The sequence below is a fragment of the Anas acuta genome, chromosome 9 (assembly GCF_963932015.1).
Source record: "Anas acuta chromosome 9, bAnaAcu1.1, whole genome shotgun sequence".
NCBI lineage: Eukaryota > Metazoa > Chordata > Aves > Anseriformes > Anatidae > Anas > Anas acuta.
In genome coordinates, this window is record NC_088987.1 from 13,326,764 (window position 1) to 13,349,543 (window position 22,780).

Here is a 22,780-nt window from a genome sequence, read left to right on the forward strand (position 1 = left end):
GCTTGCTTTGAACTGGGAGAAAATCGTTCCTTGCAGAGCCCTGTAGGTCAGAATGTCGCATGCACACAAGAAAGGTTCAAAAATTACAAACTTGGAGACACAACAGCCTGGTGTAGATATGCAGTGGATTCACGTAATTGAATTTCAGGCAAACCATTCCAGCCCAAGGGTCAAATTATGAATAAATATAAGACAAAACACACCATCTGGTGAACCATGCCTAATGTAACTGAATTAATTGTTCAGTGGATCTCAAGGCCAGTTAAATAGCTTATCCATATTTCTCATTGCTTCTACTAAATGACACATTCAAAGCTCTTTCCTCCCTTCTCCCCCTCTAACCCTTTAACCTCTGAGTCATTTAGTGGTGGTGGGTGGTGTCTGCTCTGACAGTGTGTTGAGTATGTTGCAGAAATAAACAGGCTACTTCAGAATTTTTTTAGCAAATAAGAGCCTGTAGTGAATGACTGACTCTCAGACATATGGGCCTGAAAAGACATAATTTAAATTCATTATAGTTATTATTCGCATAGTGCTAGCTACTTCTGGGTGGTTTTACAGGCAACATATATCTCTAGAATAGTTTCCTGTTTAAGAATTTATGCACAAAGATGAAAAAAAGCAGAGCTGGATGTGAAATGGTTGTTGTAAAGTCTAGCTTTGTTTCAATAGTTTTATGATTTTGTTGATTATAAAATCAGTGGCTTGCTTTCTTCAGACTTTGCTCGCTTTAGCAGGCTGCTGGACAGCTGTTGATTTTTTAGAAGGCTGAAAAAATACATTTTTAATCGGTGGAACAGTCTGCAGGTTTTCAATGTGATTTTCTGCTGTGTGGAGCAGGTTTCGGGGGTACAGAATATATTCAACTTTCGTATAGAAAATAGGACAGTCACATTTTTACAACTCCAAAGAAATAAATGGCATAACGTGAGTTTCAGACCAGTACTCTTAGTCACTACTTGTTTGAGCTTACCAGTACGTCTCAGAAAGGTGTTGTGTTGCCGTTTCAGCCTTGGTGATCACAGCAGAATTATTCAAGCAGTGCTAACAAAACTGGTGAAAAAATGTATGCCAGATTTTGGAAAATACTTGTTCTAAGATTTCTTTCTTGGTGATATATAGTGCATAATTATATCCAAAAAATGTGGTCAGCAAGTGAGAAAGAACTCAGCAAATGTATCATTCATTTTGTAGCCAGTGTATTTTATTCTTTATTTTTATATATTTATATTTATGTATTTTATATGGAAGCTCTGTAGGACAAACTATTTAATCAAGAGCAATTTCTTTCCTGTAGACATGTTCACAGAAATTCATGGATTCTTCTGAACAGAGTGTGAGGCCAGGATTTTCAGGTTTGCCTTGTGATGTTAGATGTTCAGTTTCTCCCACAATTAAATAAGAATCACAATGACTGTCAAGCAGCTATGTTGGGCCAAATACACAGAGGAAAGAGAGCTATAATTAGCAGAATTACACTCAGCTGAAGATCAGGGCATCCTGAATTTCCAGTATAGATTATTCAGAAATTTTCAGTGCCTGGTGCAGAGCACACGATGTTTGGTGTGGCGCCTTGCTCTCTAATCCCTGGGGTGAGTACGTACACTGGAGCTGACTTCATTCCGGAAAAGGACAGGCCATTAGCCACTGCATCAAAGCACCGGGGTGCCTAGTGGCACAGCAGAGGGTAATAGCACCCCAAGGAAAGTGGAGTAATGGAAGCAGTCTCCCAGCTGGAGGTTGATCAATAATATTTGGAGAAGCTCCGATAAGAGCTTTATCAGACACTTTTATCCAGACTGGTGTTGTGTACTGTAGGGAGCAGGGGAGGAAGTGGTGTGAAAACAGCACCCTGTTCCTTGGGCTGTTGTGGCTAAATACAGCTGCTAGTTAGATCTATCCCTAATGCCGCTCCTGCAGTGGTTTGCCTGGAATTGGAAGTCCTTTCCATTTTGGATGTTGTTTTTAAAGTATTGAACTATTTAAGAAGGCCTATTTGTCTTTGAGAGAATCCTGTGCCTTAATCCCTTCTCTTATTAGAAATTAAAAAGAACACAATGTTTCAGAACAGCATCTGGTTTTATTTAAAAAAATGTTTAGACTCAAGTTTCTTAATTTATCTATATTTATTTAGAAAATAAAAATGTGTATCTTCAGTTGAAATGCAATCCCATGTGTACATAGCATTTCACTTTTCACCCTTTTGTAAACCTGCAAGCAGCTATGTTAGCTGAGATATAAAATAATTGAAATTGTTCTTCTGAAATACTGTAAAGTGTGGTTTGAGGGGTGTGTTTATTTGCTTTTTAAAGCATCATAGCTTTACCCAAATGATTAGTGGTATGACATTGGCGTGAATCTTAAAGGTATGGAAGAGAATTCTACCTGTATGTGCTGTCCTTGGGCTCTAATGTAATGGCTACTTTCAGGACTGTTGCAGGGACAATATTTTTATATCATTCCTGACCGTTCCTACTGACATTTCTGGGTCTAGTATGAATAAAGTACTAGAGCAGTAACCAGAGTTAACAATTCTGTACTACAATATTTCAGTTAAATTGCAGGTTATTAAATAAAGCAAGCCAATTCCTGCTCCTACTTAATGTACATTTCCAGTAATTCAGGATCTGATGTCAACAAAAAAAATGCTTTAGATAGTGCAAAGAAGTGAAATAATCAGATTATCTTTCGAGAAATGTATAGTGTTTATTCCAAACTATTTTGGCGTGCTGCAGCACTGGTAGGAAGATTCACTGCCTGCAAGGTAGTAGTTCGGGTCAGATGGGTATGAATGATGTCTTTTCCTAGTGCAGTCTTGGTTCCTGGCTGTGATAGACTGGAGGAATTTCTCCATTCTCACTGGCTGGGTGATTCTTCTTCAGTTCTGTGCCCTGGCCCTTCTAAAAAATTGTAGCCCATCTCCTCTGAATCTCACTATTTTTCAGTTCATCTGTCTTTCTGAGCTTGGTTTTGTTACAGAAGTGATCACTCAGTAGTAAGAACACACAAGGCTAGCAGAGCCTGTGGGTTATTAGAAGGAAACTCAAGAGTTGGTTATGCTGTGTACTGCAAGTAGGTCTTTTGCCTCTCTTCACATCATTTGGTGAAGAGGTTACATCTATGTCCCTTTGCCAAAGGTCTGCAGTTAGTTTTCTGGGCATCGCCAGCCATGCAGGTCACATTGCAGGCCACTGCCAGGCCAGCTCTGACATCTTGGAGCCTTGTGTTAGCAGCTGGATGTTCAGTGGCTGCCATGCTGAAGCTGTGCTAGACTGAGGAGATGGGGAAATGATGCACAATTCACATAATTCATGCATGCTTTCTCTGACATCTGAAATTTTGGTAATCAACGTCATAAATCTAATTGCAAGCAATTTGGACAGTGGAATTATCTGTGTGTAATTTATGCATATCTCTAGAGCTTTAAAGGCAAAGTCCTTAAGCACAGATGGAACTTGAAGCATATGAGTATCCCCTTTGTCTTGGTGGACTGTAGACTCATTCATAGAAAATGGTTCCATTTTCTTGATAAAATGTGTATAAAAGAGGGTATGTATTTAGCAACAGCAATGTAAGTGGGTTCACTGAGACTGCCTTTCCATATTTTGGGTCCCATGGAGGACTCTGGCATTAATGCTGCTGCTGGCTCTGAATCATTCATGTTTATGCAGGCTCCATGCCGTGCTGTAGGTTTGTAATACCACTTAGAGGCATTTTATGGGGTCTTGTGAGTCACAAGGTGGGAAAAAAAAGAGTATGATTTGCCAAAGAAACAATACAAACAAACAATAATAATAATAACAGCAATAATAACAACACCAGCAACAGAGGAAAAGCAATTCTGAGTTCTATATTCAGAAATGTAATTACTAAAGCTTCTAGAGAACTTCTAACTTCAGCCAGGGTTTGAATGGAGACCAGTCAAGAGTATGAAAAGGTAAACCCTTGCTTTTTGCTCATGTTTTTGAGCTTCTGATTAGGCACAGCAATGCGCTCAGGGAATCACTGAACAGACTGGTGGGGACTCATTAATCCGAATTCCTTCTGTACTGCAATAGGATGATCTCAAAAAGCTGTTTCACTTGTTCCTGTACACCTGCAGGGGTAACCATGTATTGTCACCTAATTCACAACAATGGGTATTCAGCCTGTAGTCTGATCTGCGAGTACAGGTAAAGCTAAAGGTGTGCTAAGGTGGAGCCATTTCCTCTGTTGTCCAAATGAACCCTTAAGGGGGTTGATTCAGTCCGTATCTCCCTTGCCTTAGCTGGGTTGTTCCTTTGGACATTGCTCCCACTGCTTGAGTCTACTTATAAGATCAGAATCCAGCCATTGTTTTGCACATGGCATTGCATTGTGAAATTTTATACTTCTGGATTATTTTACATTTCTGAGTTACACATCAAGAAAACTTATAACATTACCTTTAAAAGGTTCCATGAACATAAACCTATAACCTAGTGAAATACATTTTCCTTAATGTTTGTCCTTTTCTCATTGCTGTCCAGCTATTAGTGAAAAATACATTGTTTGTTTGTTTGTTTTTTCTTGTTTGTTTGTTTTTCAATTCTTTGTTAAAACCTTTTATTTTTTTCCTGAGAGGAGTGAACTTTATTCAGTTTACTGAAAAGGTGGACCTGGCTCAGTTCTTTCTCTTTTTCAACAACACCTTCAACAGCAGTATACTGTAATATGCTTTGCCAGCAGTTTGCATTAAATTCGTTGTTCATCCTAGGTGAAATTAGGATGGAAACAAAAATACATTTGGAGATCTACCTCTCTCCCTGCTGGAGAAAAAAGAAAGAACTTGGACACTTTTTCATCTTGGAAGTGCTGTCCACAGCTTCAGCACAAATTGGTCTTAATGAAGAATTAACTGATGGAACACCTGGGCTATTGAAAATTTGTAGATATGATTGAAGTGATAGATTTAGCAGGATGCTTCTCTTGGCCTTTGTTTAAAGGAGCTCAGCTGATTCCTGCCCGAGTTTGGTAAAGATGCCAGTGCGGCATCTTAACGGGCTCCTCCCAGGCACGTGTGCCAGTCTAAGGCAGCTGGGTTTGGGAACAGGCTCTTTTCCAGTTCCTTACTGGTTGTGCAAATATCTGTGATCTGCCTTGTGACAAATGAGTGCCAAACTAATGATGGTGGTTACACAGAGCCCTCAAAAACTTGACTCACCAAAAAAAAAAAAAAAAAAGTTGCTCTGTATCTCTCTTGGATTTTCAGGGCTCTGTGGGTGGCTTGAATTTCAGTCACACTTGAATAGATCGACTCTCTAGTCAACATGTAGGAGCTTCCAGGAAGCACTGGGTTCAGTGTACATGTGGAGATGACATCACCTCCTCAAGTGTGTTAAAGACATGCTCAGAAGTAGAGGCCAAGCTTGGATCGCCCTGGAATTTTATCCTTCAGAGTACATGGATGGAAGCCCAGACCAATTTGGTTTTTACGCTGCAGTGTATTGGATACTGACAGTAACTAACAGTCAGCACTCAGTGAGAGAAGATTGCTGATAACAGAGAGGTCGTTATGTTGTGAGAACAGCTGCTGCTCCTCAAATGAAGCAAGACTTGGCTAGAGAGAATTCCTGCACATGGATACTTTATGAGGAGGTTGATAATATGGATAAGGCATGGTGAAGGCCACTGGTACAATAACAGGTGCTGCTTTACAGTGTGTCCAGAGAGTTTGATTATAAACTGTATAGCAAGAAAAGTCCAATCTCAGGCTTTCATTAAGAATTTCTTCCAAATCAGGCTGCCATTTTACTGGATTTTACTTCAATGTCATGATACTTAGTTTATTTCTTAAGTCCCCTGGGTTTCTGTGATTATGGAAGAAAGATTTTTTGGAAGCTATCAGCACTTCTTGTTTCATGAATGAACTTGAGAATGGTGGTTATAAGGTTCAAATGTTAAAATATGAATGAAAGGAACCTCTGTGCTTTATAAAATTGATGTTTGTTTGTGAATTGAAAAGTCTGAAGTGATGATACTACAAGAAACTGATTTTATTCTGGTTTGGTGTATTTAAAACCATAAATAATTACTACAAATTTCTATTAACGTTTACAGAATATTTACTTTTGTATGTTCCCTTCAATGTGATTTTTGATTCTGATGGATGTGGTTCCAGTCACTGATGTTTTCTTCTTCTTTTTTTCAGTTACACCAGCAGAGTTGTTTCCAGTGGACTGAAGGCACAAATTAATAATCCAGAACTGAAAGTCAGAGGACTAGACCCCCTCATCAGTACTTTAATTGATAAACTTCAGCACTTTAATCAAGTAAGTAACTTTTAGAGATACCAGCATTTTATCACTGGGTCTGATGGCAGAGCTGAAGCTAGAAACACGAAGTGGTTCTGCTTCCTGTGTTACGTGTCTGGAGAATCAGAGCCTTGAAAGAGTCATGTGGTGGGCCTGCTGCTAAAGGCATCCAGAGATTTTGTTGTGCCAGCTGGATTATGAATTCTAACAAGAGAAATTTATTTTTCTGGAAGTTGCTCTGATTCCTCTGTGTTGTCCCATAGTGGTTGATTAACTGTCCTGTGGGCTGGTGTGCCAGAGACATAGAGCCCCACTGTTCACATCAAGCATGTGCCTAGGGTCAAGTTGTGTGAGGGCGTTTTGGAGTCCCATGGTATCGCTGTGTTGGAGGAGTATTGTGCTGTTTGTGCAGGTTCCTGGTCATCAGTGGTGTAGGTACAAACAGATGAAAAGACAGAATGGGTCTATAACCATGTGGTAACTGAACTGCACAGAATGCTCAAGTCAGGACCGAAGGCGCTCCAGGATGAATCAATTGTACCCCTTTGAAAACATTTCCTTAAGCCTTATTCTCAGGCCCTCCAGCCCCAAAGGAAAGATACCTACCAATGAGTTTGTCAGATCCAAGATTAATCTGTCTGCCTCTATCAACTGTTTGTGTTTTCCCAGATGCACTTGCAGTCCTAGTAGTAGTTCTGCAGCCTTTCAAAGCCAACTGTATGATTCTGTGCTCTTACTGCTTCAGCACACCTCCTAGTTCCTATGGTAGTGCTAGTCCAAGTGAGCTGGAGCTAACAGATTTAACAGAGATTGATTTTCATTTAATGTAGGCATGTTTTCTTGTCAACTTGGAAGAATGCTTACAACAGTGTTCACTGTCAGATGTGTTTGCACATTAGTCTGCTCGTAATCCTTCACCATTAAAGAGTGATGGAGCATGGGGATATAAACTGCTTGTAGAAAACAACTGGAAGATTAAAGTCCACCTTTGTGGGTGGGATGAGGAAGAAGAAAAATAATCTGCACAGGTAAAATGGGAAGATGAATTGCTTAGTCAGGATGCAGGAATTTCTTAAGACTGTGTCTGTGACAGGGAGTCATGGTTTGATCTCTTATTTGCTCCTGGAAAAGTACAGCCCTCCCTTACCTCTCATCAACAATGGTGATAAATCCATAATCTTAACTAGCAATTAGCATTTTTGTTAAATCTGGCTTGACTCTTGTGTTCTGTGGGCTGCAGTTTAAGGATTTTTGTATCACGCTGTTTGATTTAACTTGCCACGGGGGATTATAGCAACCAGTGTGATGCAGTACTTGGTATTACAGTGAAATAGACATTATGTGGTCAGATTGATGAAAAGGATAATTTATTATTTATCTGCCTTTGCATGCTATCAAACAGAGTGTTAATTTACTTTATAAGTATTAGATATATCCATCTGTGTAATTGTCCTCTATAAACACTGACAATAGGAAATAGCAATAGATTAAATTAAAAGTAGCTGTGTATTGGAAATTCTATTCCTTTGTAGGGAAAAAAAAAACTGAACAATCTTATAAGGAACTGCATACCAGTTTTCTTAAGTTACATACATTTGAAAAACATCTTCAAAGACCACTTTTTAGTTAGAAGAACAAAATCCAATTCTTCCTAGCTCTTCATATAAGTTGGAAGGGTTGCTTTGTGTTACTTTTAATTCTGTTTTAGGAGAATATCATCCCTAAGTAAATGTAACTCCCATCAGATTGAGGTGCTTAGCAATAATGGATTCCAAGGGTGAAGGATTAAACAGAATACTGATTATTGCCCTAAGATCGTTCGTTTTAAGTACTTGGAATAATATAAATTCCTTTGATCATAATTTTAGTAAGATTTCTTCAGAGATCAAAGCATCAAAGAAGTTGCTAAATATCTAAGGCTTTCACATATAACATCGAACATGTGTAGCTGTTTTCTGCTTCTTGAGTTTTCATTTCAGTTGTGATATTAATATACAAATAAAAACTGACACTGAAAAGCCGATTAAATCAGGATTTTAAAGTGTCATCAATAGTGTGTGTAGACGAAGAGAGATACAGAATCCCATTACTCATTTTACGGGCAAATTGATTTTTTTCATCAAATTATTCTTCTCTCTCTCTTTTTAAAATTTGGACGCAGTAGGTGTGGTGGAATTTAAGCGGTGATAAAATAACACGTTATCTTTGTATCTCCAGAAACATTTGAAATTCGCAATGCCACTTTTAGCAATGGTTGCTTATTTCATATGCAGAACCAGTCCTAGAGAGGCAGGAAGCCTGGAGAGCAGGGAACAAAGCATTGCACAGACTGTCCATCAGAGCTGATTTAATATGTGTAGGCCTCACTAATGTTCTGCTACTTAACTAATATTGCTGAACTACACAGAAGAAAGAATATTCTTGGATAAGAGAAAGATGTGCTGAGAGCTAAAAAGAAAAATACAATTTCTGTCTTAACAAAATAAGCTCTAGGTTTGCTGCATCCATCTGTCAGAGAGCCTGGACCTGCTGGCTCTGTGTCTGTCTCAGATTGTCTCTATTGCAGCAGTGTGCATTTTGGACTGTCGGGTTAATCATCTGCTGGATCGATTTGCTAGGTCGGGGAGTACTGTCCACTACAGCTATGTTCAGATCAACAGGATTCATTTTTCTAAAAGATGTGCCTTAGCTCAGCAATTCCAAAGCTTTTCTGGAGCAAGTTTAAGTACTGCTGTCTGTGATAGTCCCTCTTCCACATTCTGTCTTCCACTGCTGGACCCCAGCCCTTCCCCATCACCAAGCCTGCCGCCGCCGCCTTTCTCCAGTGGCAAAGTATTGATTCATTTAAATCCAAAACCAAGAGTCTTTGGTACACAGCCGGCATTCCTCTGTTAGCTCCTAATTATGACTTTATCCACAAATATAAAGAGATTAATATCTTCATTGGTCCTAAATCCTAAGGACATGGACAAAACTCAGTGATGTATTACTGTTCATATTGTTGCATCCCAACTCTAGCATGTTACGAATAATCCCTATGCTTGTCTTCCCCCATTTCTGACTTTGATTTAGGCTGAAGTGCCAATTCATTGGAGATTACAGTAGTTTCTCATTTTTTTTCATGTGGTTCTTAAATCCTCACCACATATTATTTTTTAAAACAAAATGATTATGCAAATAGCAGGCTATTTCATAACCTTTTTGCAAAGCCATAAGAAAGGTGAATTTCAGTGAATACTACTCAACAATTACTGTTATTTGCACCCCTGTCAGATAAGGTTTTTGAAGGGTTTATTGTGGCTGCTGACTCACATATCAATAGAATTACTGAGTTACAATTTACAGTAATTTTTACTTATAATAATGCAAAAAAAAAAAAGGAAAAAAAAAAGATCAAGAAAGATCAAGTGAAGTCCTCAGTTGATTTTGAAGAACTAGAAGCTAAAATAATATCTTTTCCTCACCTTTTTTTTTTGTGTTTGTGTGTGAGTCGAGTAGATGTGAACTACAACCGATAATAAACATGAAATCCCACGTTGTCCCTTTTTGGAGTACTACTTCTTGCCACATAATCACACTTAAATATGTTTTAGTGTTTTCCTTCAGCATAATGCTTTTCACAGTTCAAACACAAGAGGTTTGGAGGCTAAGGTTAAAAATCCCAAAGGATCAATTACGTTGAAAGCAAAGAGCATGTTAGGGAAAGGGGAAAAAGCTTTGACTATAACTTAACTAGCAAAGTTGCGTGGACACTCTCAAAGGATTATAATACAAGTATTGTACAAGTTTAACTTATTTGTCTTTTGTCAGCCTAAATCTGAGCTGAACAGATTTTTAGAATACAGTGTGTTTTGGTATTGTCGGTCAGAGATGGATGCTTAGGGCATGGCTGTAATTCAGTGCAGTATCCTAGAGTTTAAAATGAAAGTGATGCCAAATCAAATCTTCCTGAATCTGGACCCATATATTCTTTTTTTCTTTTTCTTCCCACTGAAGTCACATGAATCTGCCAGCTGAACATAGAAACACATATATCATGAATTCCTTTTAGATTTGTATACAAAGGATGCCATCATAGCAAAGTTCCAAACAACACTGAGATGTTTCTTATCAATAATATGAGCTAGCCATAATTTAATCTTGAATGTGAATTTAATCGGGTTAGACAATAGAGAATAATCCTATAAATCATTTAACTACTACTTAATTTAAATGTGTATATATTTTTTCAGACATCTATAAAATTTATTACATTATAGACTTTTTATATGAGATTTAAGTGGAGACACATTGGTTTGATTTTTATCCAAACTTGTAGATGACTTGGAAGAACAGACTTGTAGTCTGTTCTTCATTTCATCCAATGAAAACATAGAAAAAGGTAGACATCTTAGACTGCTGCTATATTGCTTCTAGTACTTGGGATTTAAACAGCCCCAATAGGCTGAAAATATTACTGCTTGCTCCCATGCACATAGCAAAACCTTCAAAGACACGTGTTTCTTACCAAATAAAACGGCTTTTCTAGAAATGCCTTATGTCGGAATTTCCAAAACAGGTCCTCTTTTTCCGTCCAAAGCATTTGGAGACTGTGGACGTTTGTTTGGGATTTCAGATGTTCCATATTACATGTACTTTTGAAAGTAGGAAGCAAGACATCTGAAAATCCTAGAGAGATTAATCCTTACTTTGTTGGCTAACCAAGCAGCCTGTGTGTGTGATTTGGAAGGCTGTAGTTAACGTAGGTGCACAGATTGGTAGAAAAAGACACACTGAAAGATTGGGCCAGTCCGACATGTGTAGGGTGTACAGTGCAATACTAAGATGTGCACACGTTTCAGGATTCATTGCTGCAGGTATTTCTGTGAAGGATACCCCATACAGAACTATGGGAGGGTTAAGGCTGTGATGCCAGAGGCATGCCATCACGGCCTGTTGGAGATGCTGCCCAGCTGACCCCACGCCTGATATTACATTTTGCAAATTATGTACGACTCACATCTCTGCTCAGCTGGGTGGAAATGGTCCTTGGCACAGCAGAGACCATTGATTGTTCAGTGCAGGTTTTTGTGTGGTCTGGGTGATAGAAATCTCAAAGATCAGTTACACCTCTGCTTGCCCGCGGTTTACGTGTGAGATTTTCTTTAAGGCAAACACCTCTGCAGCTGTGTTGGTCCTTTGTGAATTCACTTCCCTGTAAAGGCAGTAACAGACCTTATATTCTTCATTTCCAAATGCAAACAGCAGAAGTGATAACTGCATTAATACAATAGTCATTGCTTGATTAGTAAATAGCCGCAAAAAAGGGCACATATTTCAGGAAAATAAAGATAGAATTAATGGAACTCCAAGCAATTAGGTGTAAAGTCTTATGATGCCAGGAAAGAACAATTGGACTGTTTATTTTTTTATTTCCCATTCTCTGCCATATAAAAATTGTTCACCCTTATCTTGAGATAAACTATCAACTCAAATTATTTCATCAGTTATACAGAGTTGTTTCTCATCTCTCCCTTTTTTTTTCTAAATGTTCATGCTTATTAGATTCACGGGCTGTTTTTCTTCTTCCCTGCTAAGGATCAGACATCTCTCTGCTTCCAGATACAGATGCTGAATGCCCAGCTCTGAGATAAGTTATGATCTTTTTCATAATCCATATGCAATGAAACAACTCATGCCAATGCTTGAAAATATCCAGCTTACTCAAAGACTGAGTGTAATCCTTCTCTCTGCCTTCTGTATGGTTTTCCATCTCTTAGGAAATATCCATGTATATATGTAACATACGCTGTACAAAAATATTGGAGATATCAGATTTCATCATGTCTCTGATTAAAGCAAGGAAAGATACATAAATGCTGTCAGCCTGGGAAAAGTAAACAAAAATCATGTAGCAATTTAGTATTCTCTTGTTTCTTTAAAGAGCTGGCAGATTTCTGTCATACATAGTTCTTAGCAAGTCATCTGGAAGTTCCAAGCTTTTCCCTTTTGTAACGTTTTTACATAGACTTGTCAATCACAGTTGAGACAAAGCATTGCCTGACTGTTGGGGGATTCTTTTGTTACCAAGAAAAATCGAAATCAATAAGAGCCATCTTTGCAAAGCAGTGTATCATAGAGCAGTGCATTGGGATATAGTAGCATGTAGCAGAGAACGTGGTACTGGGGATGCTTCACTAAGAAATGTTTCTTGCAATAAAAGCTGTAGATCTCAGGCAATTAAGCAAGATGAAGTTGCTGATTGCTTGGGAGCATTTATCTGTCAGGGCTGCCATCAGAAGGAGTAAAATTTAGAAGAAATATATTCAAGTAGTGTGCTGGGGCATCTGACATCTCAAAACTGTATGCTGGTCTTAGATTTCTGCAAACTGCTATTGCTTTAGACCATAAATTTGTGCCTTTGCTCATTTCTGACTCTTTGGCAACCCAGGTGAGGTGCTGGGAGAGCATCGCCGTGGAGTGGGCATGCAGGGAGCAAGGGCAAGCTGGTAGCTGCAGGCAGCTCAGCTGTGCTCCTCCCGGAAACACACAGACGTGGCCATGGGGTTACAAAAAGGTACTCAGGTCCTCTTTGTCTGGGAACCTTGAGAGGCAGATAAAACAGCCGGTATTAATAATAGGGTCATCAGGCTTTGCACCTGGGCTGTGGGAACTCTGAGCTCACGGCCTGGCAGCTCCAGTCCCTTGGCGGCGTGAGAGTGGCTTTGCTTTGTCGTATGCCCTTAGGCGCTAAAGGGAGAAGGAGTTTGGCAGCTCTAACTTTGGTTCTGCTGTGGCTTTAAAACCGCTGTCAAAATCAGATGTTTGCCTGTGATTCAGAATGGAGGGACTTGTGAAAAGCCCACCACCGGAGCACTGTTTCACGAGGGGCATATGTTAACATTGCCATTTAGTGCTGACTGAGGTGTACGTTACCCCCAGCTGAAATCAGTGTACCTGCTGGCCCCTGGTCTGTGGGTAGTTTGTTTCTGTTTAATACAGGGACTTGAAATATTATTAAATAGTTTTAATTAGGGTCAAGGAAAGACTTTTTAGTATTAGAAACAGCATTGAGACTTCAATACAGACAGAAATCATGTAAAATACTGGCTCAAGTAAACCAAAATGGAACATTTTAAAATAAGAAATGTTTTAAAATAAATCTGAATCTCTATGTAAATCCAGCATATCTTATTATATGCTAGAAAATATATAATGCTAAAATGCCCGTTTATTATTCATGTGTTGTGTCTCAGAGTATGCAGTACTATTTGTCTTGCAAGCATTTTCAGAAATTATTTGCCCAGATGGGCCATTGTATGTGTTTTGTTTTGCTCATTGTGGGAAATTAGTCTTAATAAATCAAAATCACATATTGAGTCACAGTTGAGACTTGAGCCAAGTGGGGGAAGAGGGAGGGGAGAGCTACTGTTTCAATCTATAACTGAGCCAAAACATTTCACATACAGGAAAACATATTTTGAAAAGAATAATATGTATTTATTTTTTTTTAATAACAAAAAATCCCCAGAATCTGTCCTTTGGTTTGAGTGCTCTCTTGTAGCTGCAGCTAATGAGCAAAGCCCAAGCTGATGTCTGCTCTCTCGGGTGAGCTGAGAAGTGCTTGGGATCCTCAGGTGTAATATCTGGGAGCAAGGAGGAGGCTTGAGTCTCGCTGGGGTCTGCCCTGCCTGGTGGTGGGATGCGGTGCAGCATCACGAGACCAGGAGAGAGCTGGTGTGGGCACCCAGAGCCAGTGGGGTTTGGGGCTGCTGCCCTTGTCCCCTGCGTGCATGGGACCCAGTTCACCAAGGGAAATGAGAAAAGTTTGCTTCTTAGCCAGTGGTGCTGGTTGTACCTGGGGACAAAGTAGATCAACTGGGAAGTGTAACAGTGATCACATGCATGCTGTTTTTTCCTTCTCCACTCACATTGGGGCAGCAGCAAGATACCTCTGCATCCTCTGCAGTGTGCCCCCAGGAGAAGCATCCATGGAGCCTCTAAGAAGACGTGGTCAGCCGGGGGGGCTCGGGAGGGCTGCCAGAGGTGAGGGGAGAGGCAGCAAAAGAAGAAACATCTCCATTATTAATGAAAGTTCTGTGGCTCCTTGCCTCCCCAAGAGAAACCAGGGCCACTTTGCTCTCCTCATGTTCAAGTACTAAAGGGAGGGGATAGGTAGCAAAGGACAATGTAAGAGAAAAAGCTGAAGACTAGTCAAACTCTGCTTGTAAAGCTCTAGTGGATCTGTACTGATTGTAACAAGCGGATAAATGTTTATGCTAGTAAAGTATACTGCTACTTCCCAGCTGAGGCAAGCAGCCTGTTTCCAGCAGTAATTTGGGTTGCACTGCAGCCCGAGTTGGTAAATTCAGAACTGAGAAGGTCCAGATGAGGTGTCCCTCTGAGAGGTTGGTTAGTGCATGTTAGTGGATGTAGTGGCTGATGCTGGTCACCAAGTGGGACCTTGGCCACCCTTGGTGCTGGCTCGGGGTGAGCAGCCCCCCGCTACTGCTGCTGCCCAGCCAGGTTGCCCCGGCTGCTCCCAGGCGTTTGCTGCCCAAGGCAGTGTCAGAGGAGTGCTTCATCTGCACTCCTCTTCTGCCAGTGTTCCTTCCCTTGGCCTTTGGTTTTAGAAAGAAAGCCCAAATATTGGAGAGGCAGTGTCGGGAATAGCCTTTCGCTTCTATTTAGGGAGGTGTTCCATTGTAATTACTAAAATAGCACAGACTACAGGGGACAATCCTCTTGTTTGAAGTAGAAGTGCTACCATGCAATAGCATTATTAGTCAGTTTAAATAAATTCAGTCTTAAAATAGACCAGTTTAGCTTCTGTGTTATACACTGGAGAGGAGCTGGTGCAGTTGTCTCAGAGACCCCTTCTTATTAAGACTCTCCCCACGGTGTCTTTCCAGGTTGGTACCTTTAGAAGAGATGTTCTGTCACTACAACTTGTAATGGTTTCCCTAGGAGGTGAAATACTGGTGGAAGTCATTGGGAAATACTGTGCATCTGTGTCTTAAATGCAAACTTGGGCACATTTGAATTGAGTGACTTTACTCAGCCTCCCTTAAAAGTCCAAGTCAACGCTGTATGCACTGGCTACATGATGCTTAAATGACAAAATACAGAGAGCCCCACAGAGTGTTTATGTTAAGGGCTGTAATAAGTAATAGCCAGTGGCATAAGGATTTTTTCAAAAATGCATTAGCAATATTTTTAGAGGCATATATTTTGGCATATATATGCCTCTTCTCTGGGGCACCTCAGCGTTGTGCTTGCTTGCTTCTATCTGTGAAAATAAGTACACCAGTCGTCTAGTGCCTCACTTCTTCCTGTTTATAACATTCTCACGGTCCAGCTTGAATTTGTAGACAATAGTTCTTAGGCACAAAACAGGCACTTTATACCTTTATACACTGAAATATGTTCCAGTGTATAAAACAAGAGCAGTTATATAATGACTTGATAGCGGGATACCTGGAAGTTCCTGCTTCCTATAGGAAAACATCCAAAGGAAATAGCAACCGAAGTAAACAGCATGTCTCCGTGTCTCGCATGAAGCAGATCCCTGTGCAAGTCCTGCCCGTGTGCCACCAGTGAGGGTAACATAAACAGATGGAGAGTGCAGGCTAGGCAGCAGCCTGCTCAGGTGCAGAGTGCGGAATTTGCACACGCTTATACCTGGGAGAAAAGTTACTACTGTGTGCATGATGCTGAGAAAAGCCTTGGGTGTTATGGTTGGAAATATTTGCACTTTGCTGTTCTTTTGAATAGCAATGGGGAGTGTGTAAGGGTCTGTTTGCTGTGGCTCCTGTGCATTTCTGGTGCAGCCTACTCCTGAGCATGCAGGTGGGACACTCGCTACCTTTAAGTGTGATTTCATTGCTAAAAATGCCACTGAGAGATTTGAACTCTGTAGTCCTGAAAACGTCCAGGCCCTCACTTTCTGTACCCCTAAACGCCCCAGGCTTAGGCTAACTGAAGTGCATTGCATTACAAATATGATTTATTTACTATGTACTGTTTTGTGACACCTACAATCTTTCCTGCTTCTTGGGACTGTATGTGATCTAAGTGAGATAATACATTTATTTCACTTGCCTTTTTCATGCATCTGAAATGAGCCTGTGCCTCAGTGCAGTTACGTGGGAGTGGATCTATTTGGGGCTGAGTATTCCCAATCCCAGATGTCATGGATGAACTTGTCATTATGCAGAACAGTCACCCAGGAGACCACCAGTTCCCTCCAGAAATGGGTAGCCCTGCTATTACATTAATAGCAAAGTGAAAAATGCAAGAGAGTGAGTAAGACAGTGCTACTTTGCATGTAGAAATCACACATTTCCATCACTGCTTTCTCAAAATCAGTCTTGAGCTGTGCAAAGATGCCAGTCCTCAATCTGGAGGAATGCTGTCCCATGGAGAGTCTGTCACCGCATACCTTGTGCAAGTACGTCTCCCTGCCCCAAAGACCTGAGTCGCCTTTGTCCCCACTTGGGCACAAAACACAAGCCACCCCCAAGCTGCAGAAGGTGCCTGCCTCGCTGCAAGGCAGAAGCTGGGGTCTCAGCCTCCTACGGCAATCGAGGGCTCACAGGAGGTTATTGATGTAGAAATACAGGGGAGTGAGTGTCCACAAAGGGTAATGTAAGCAAACGAGACCCAGCATGTATAACCATCCTCACGCCCAGAATCAATATTTACATACATCCCTAACTTTAGGGACATAAATAATTCTGTGGGCTATTCACGTTGTATATAACTGTATGCATGTTTGACTGAAGGCTGTGTTCAAAAATGAGAGATACAGACACTGGTGTAAGCCTTCTGAGGTTAAACCCTTTGAACAATTGTCACAGAAGGAGCTGCCTTCTTCCAGAGTGTAACTCACATCTCAGCATCTCACCCCTTTTCGTTGATGATAACAGGACTTCTGGAGGCTTTTCTGACAAGGCTAGTGCTAACCTTTGCCAATCCGTTATCATTTATCCCCCCGGAAGGCTTCATTTCAGTATGGCATTTCAACATGCAGGTCACTCAGCAGATGTCCATAGGCACACCTGGGGAGAGGTGTCTGCCTTGCACAGGAGCACAGAACGTGCTCCTGCACACCTCTTCCTGCATCCCAGGCTAACGGCAGCGTGCACACCACATCACATGGTCCCCAAAAGAGCTGGGTAACAGGACTGAATTGTTTTGAAGCAACCACAATGTGTCCTCAGTCTTACACAATTCAATCACGTCTGAAGACAACTTTGTGTAGGCCTCTGCATGCTCTTCATGTGCCCAGGGAAAAAGAAATGGATGCACACATTGCATTGTTTCCAGCATTTGGAAAAGAAGTTCTACAGCTCTAATTTATTAGTAATTCTGATACAGAAGATACGTGAGGAGGACTTTTTCTGTGTGAGGTGAACTTTTCCACAGTTACAAAAGTATTTCTAATAACTAATTTGAGTGGTTTGAAGTGATAGTCAAATTTGAACACAGCTTTTAGTAGCCAGAAGCAAATCTCCAGAACGTAGCCTTTCGATATGAAGCATGTAGTGTTTCGAATGCTGCCATATGTCCTGATACATATCAGCCTTGCAAACATCATCAGAAAGGCTCAATGTCATTTCAGGGCTCTGTGTCTTGTTTGTTCCTTTCAGTATCTATAAGAGGAGCCTCTCACAGTGGAGTTTTTCAAAATGACATGTTCATGGGAGTGAACTGGCAGACAAACAATGTAATTATCGGATAATATAATGAAATATGCCTTGTGCTTCACTGCAGTAAAATGACGCTGAGCCATATTTGATGTGGCATTTGAAATAAGAGAATCTAATAATATAAAATGGATTTCAGAACGGTAAATGGAAAGCTTTGGATTTGGCTTTCTTAGACTATATAATTGGGCCTGGATGAAGTCATAAAGCGAGGGCTGAGTGCCGCAACATGCTGCAGGCACTTTGAACCACTTGATGAAGCTGACCATTTGTGCCAGTGACTTGAATATAAGTTTAATATTAAAGGGCTTTGTTGCATGAAGTTCTGGTCTCAAGGGTAATTTTGAGTTGTGCAGCACGATACAGAAGTCTTAACAGAGGTGTTTGAAATGAATCACTTCAACTATTACAGGTCAATTTTGGACTTCATTTAGTCTGTCCATGAACCATATGAAGCAATATTATATCCTTGTATTAGATTATTTTCGTAACTGGTTAAAATACTTTTTCCTTTTTTTCCATCTAGTTTCACTAATCACTTCCAAGTAGTTAGTGTATTAAAAAGTTGACAGTAGTTACTATACATGTAAAATATCTTTGGGGCTTGTAATGTGATGTATGAACTAATAATCCGAACAAAATATAATGCATTGCTTCTTACTTGGGAGACAAACAAAACTAAATGTACTGAATTTGTTTCGAAAACTTGAATAATTACTTTTTGAAATATGAGGTTCCTATTCAGCTTCTAAATTTAACGGTAAACAGAAAGTCATAGGTGCAGGAAATGGGATAATCTGGCTAATTTAACATCTCAATTCAGCAGCAAAGGAAAAGCACTTAATTTCAAAAGTAACAAAATTAAGAAAGCAGAATTCTGAACAGTGCAAATGAGCAAATAAGACGTGTAAAACTCAAGAAGAAAATCTAAATGTATGATAAAGCTAAAGGCAAAACCTGTGACTGGTAGGGCCAAAGACAATAAGAAACTGTCTTATCCTGCATGATGAGGTATACTCTTGTGTAGTAAACAAGTAATATTGAGGCAAAAAGTATCTCTGTGCAATGTGTGAATTCTAGTAAATGCTATGGTGGTGTTTTTTTGTTTGTTTGTTTTTGGTTTTGTTTTGTTTTTTCTTTATTCTTCAAGAAAGCTGAAGCTGTCCTGTCTGCCTGCCAGCCTGCTCCTCCAGCAACATTTTAAGTGGTCAAGTTCAACCACATTCCCATAGCCCATTTTATCTGTGCAGGAAGTTTCTCTCATTGCCAATTTCCCCCATTTCAGAAGTTTTTGGACTACACAGACATGTTGCCACATATGGCAAATCTGATTCCTGAGAAAAGATTCTTGGATGAAGTGCCTGAGAGTGATGCACTGAGAGCATAAATGGGGCAAAGGATGCAGGGCACTGTGTTCTTCTTGGGAATTGTCTGTACGCAGGGTTTTAACTGTACCTCTGCTGTTGCACTGCCCTGATTAAGCCAGCACAGTTTGTTGTGTGTTTTTGTATGTGGATGCTTTTTCTAATGAGTTCAAGCAGGGGAAAACATGAATGACTGTAATCTGGGTTTTGCCGAAATAGTTCAATGTGAACTGTCAAGCTGCAGTTAAACCAGTAAGCAGGAGTTAAACTGTCTGCAATTGCTGAGCAGCCTGCTGGTGGGCTCGCAGCAATTTCAGCGAGATCAGATGATCAAAATGCATTAGTTCCTTCTGGCTGGTACAGAGAGAGAGAGAAAGAACAAGATCATTTTGCTGGAGTCTCAAATCCACATAAATTCTGGTCTGTGGAGAATACCTGAGGAGTTTGTTTGAATCCCAGAGAATATTTTAGCCTCTTTCTTCTATAGGGGATTGAGAAGTGGACTTAAAAGAGGAAGTCTGGTCTGGTTTCTATTAGCACAATTGCCTGGGTCCCAGAGAATGTCCCCAGCATGCTTTAGCTGTGGAGGTAGGAATTGTAGAGGATGAGAGAAGGCACCAGAAAATTCAGTCTGCTTTTTAGCTCTCCTGCTTTCATTTTCTCTCCTACCCTTTCGTCCCTCCCATTCCTTGCTGTAAATGAAGCATTTGATTTTTCCAGCGATAACTGGGTGGCGGGTGACGGGTGGAGCCCCATCCCTGGGGCTGTGAAGCAGGCCATATGTTTGCGTGGGTGTGGGCAAGCATGGGGACATGCTTCTTAATGGAAGATTCCAGTGTGGGATGAAAGAGGATGTGGTTTGGGGGTGTGCTATTCCAGTGCAGGCCCAGAATTCAGGTCAATCTTAACATCACCCCAAAAGCTGTTTCTCAGCATCCCTCTGTTCCTGCTGTATCGACCATTTGCAGTGGTTGAGAATACAAGTTCAGCCGAGTTGAAACCTCAGGGTATGTCAGAGGGAACAAATGGGAGATTTAGCAAATTCACGCTTACTCCCTGGCTTCTACCTTGGATTCGGATTAAACCCTAGATCATCGGAGCAAAAAGTACATGACAGTTGTGCTACTGCAGCTAAATCAGTCAATTTTATTCCACCGTTTTGTAATAAGCCCTATGAGAGTGATGGGAAAAGACAGTGCTAGTCTGGCTCCTGGAGGGGCAGATGGGCTTGATTTCTTAAAAAAAAATAAAATAAAAAATTCCTGAGAATTCAAATGCTCCATGTTTTCACTTTTCAGTCCAGGACTAAGCAGAAAACAGCGACATCAGCCCTGATGACATGATACTGAGGAAGACCTGTTCCTCCTCCCAGAACTTTTGACCACCTCCTGTAGCCCTCACCCCAAAATACTCTTTGTCACCTGCAAGTCCGCAGTATTTGGTGGCAGTCCAGGCTTTCATTTTAGGACGCCACTCCGAAAGGTGGCTTTCTTCGGCGTTCTAGATGTGACAGAAACGACATGCAATAACTCCAACAGCTTGAATGGGCTTCCATCTTGTCTGGGCTTTGGTAGGTTTCAGAAGGCTGTCGGTTTTAACCCACTTCGTTGGCCTGTATATGCAGATATGCTGAGTATTGATCATGCAGAGTTTTGATCATTACTAGCTGACGACAGCAGAGTCAAAAAGCAGCTGATCAGGCAAATGCTTGTGTGCCACTGACAACTCTGTCAGGTGGTTACCTGAGACTTCCTATTAACGTGAGTTTTTCTTGTCTGTGTAAGAGAGGACAAGTCAGTGGCCATCCACAAAGCATCTGTTGGTGTACTCTGCTCAGTTCCCACCTGGAGGGCTCACTCTGGACACCACGAGGCCCCCGGGCCTGCTGCACTTCTGTCTTCAGTACTTGATCCTTAGGCAGTACCTTCTCCCTTCCTGCCTGCCCTGCACTCATCTTCACGTGTAGATAGTAATAACTTTCACTCAAGTTTTAGAGAAGACAGCATTCTCTTTTGAAGGTTTAGAAGCTCATTTGTGTGTTTTGCCTGGGCATTGCTTTTGGAGCACTTCCCTGATCCGAGCCAAAACTTCTAGTTGCATTGATGGAGTTCCTCGGGTTCATCTGTTACCAGACAGCTGCCAAGTATCTTATTGTGGCTCTTGACTAAGGCAGTGGGCAAAAGCATCCCTTCAGGATTTTGGATTTAACACAGCTTCCCAAACTTAGTTTGCTTGGCCGAACTATAGAGCAGGCTGTATTGTACATGGCAGCAGCAGACAGAAGGCCTTGGCCCACAGTTGCCCTTTGCACAGAATTTAACAGGGATTTCCTATCAAGAAAAGGCTGGGGGATGAGCTTTGCTTTTGGGAATACCATTTGTATGGTAACTAATATGCACGCCACAAGTGCCCTGCACAACCCAGTGTGAGACCCAGTGTAACTGGCCTTAAGGCATTTTAATAAACAGCAGTGGTTATTGGCAATCTACCAGCAGTTCATGCTGTTGGGATGCCAAGTTACTAAACATTTTTGTGACTTTAACTTTGTCCTTTTCACAGATGACCTTTATAAGGGTGCAGATCTGAAATGGATGTTCTGTCCTTGAGATGTTGTGTCCTAACTCTTTCAGGCCTCTCAGGAGTTTTTAGACATGATTATTGTTTCTAGATTCTTTTAATTAAAAAGTGTAGAGGTTTACACATTAGTTCCATGCTGTTCACTCTGGGCCTGCCCTGTGCAGTCTTCATCCTGCGCTAATATCGTGCTATCTAAATCCTGTGTGGTGTCTTTAAATAGGGGCAGGCTTGCAGCTCATTGTTTTCTTTGACGATGGAGCTTCCCACCCATCTCACCTCAGATATGAAGGTTTTATCCATTAGCAAGTGAATGGCTTAAAGCTAAAAGATCAGGTGGTTGGATTTGTTGTTTGTTTTTTTCCCGCCTCTCACCATTTCTCATTCCAGAAAATGGGGAATTTCTGCTAGGAAATGAACAACCTTTTTAATGTATAGTTGAGGTTTCTTCAGATTCTTTTAATGACAATTGAAAAAGCTAGAAAGAGGGGAAATAGCCACATCAGGAATACCAGGGAAATACCAGGGAAAGTTTGCTGAGCAAAATGCTGCTCCCTCAGCATACTCACGGATCAGGAGCCAGGGCATTTCTTGCAGCTGGCACATGGCCCAGAGACATCTTTGCACCAGATCAGGAGCAGTGTTAGGAGAGCGAGACCCAGCTCGGTGCCCAGCTGACAGGAAGGCTGCAGGGTGGGCTGTGCTTTCATCCCAAAGAATCCACATTAAGGGGTAGGAACGAGAAAGAGGACTCCGAGTGGCCCAGCTGCAAGAAAAGCTTCGCTCAGATCTCAAGCCTCATTACATATGAGATAATCCAGCCACAAAACACAAAGCCACAGGAAATCAGGCTGAGTTCTGCTTCCCACAGAACTCCTCGTTC

At 41.0% G+C, this 22,780-nt stretch overlaps 1 protein-coding gene across 4 annotated transcripts in view; it reads left to right on the forward strand.

Moving 5' to 3' along the window:
- Positions 1–22,780, forward strand: part of LOC137861127 (glypican-5-like) — a 418,126-nt gene that overhangs the window by 263,443 nt on the left and 131,903 nt on the right. For all 4 annotated transcript variants that reach the window (XM_068692225.1, XM_068692224.1, XM_068692222.1 and 1 more), the window contains one exon: positions 6,170–6,290. In XM_068692225.1, coding sequence (XP_068548326.1) covers positions 6,170–6,290 — 121 coding nt within the window. The remainder of the gene's footprint in view (positions 1–6,169; positions 6,291–22,780) is intronic.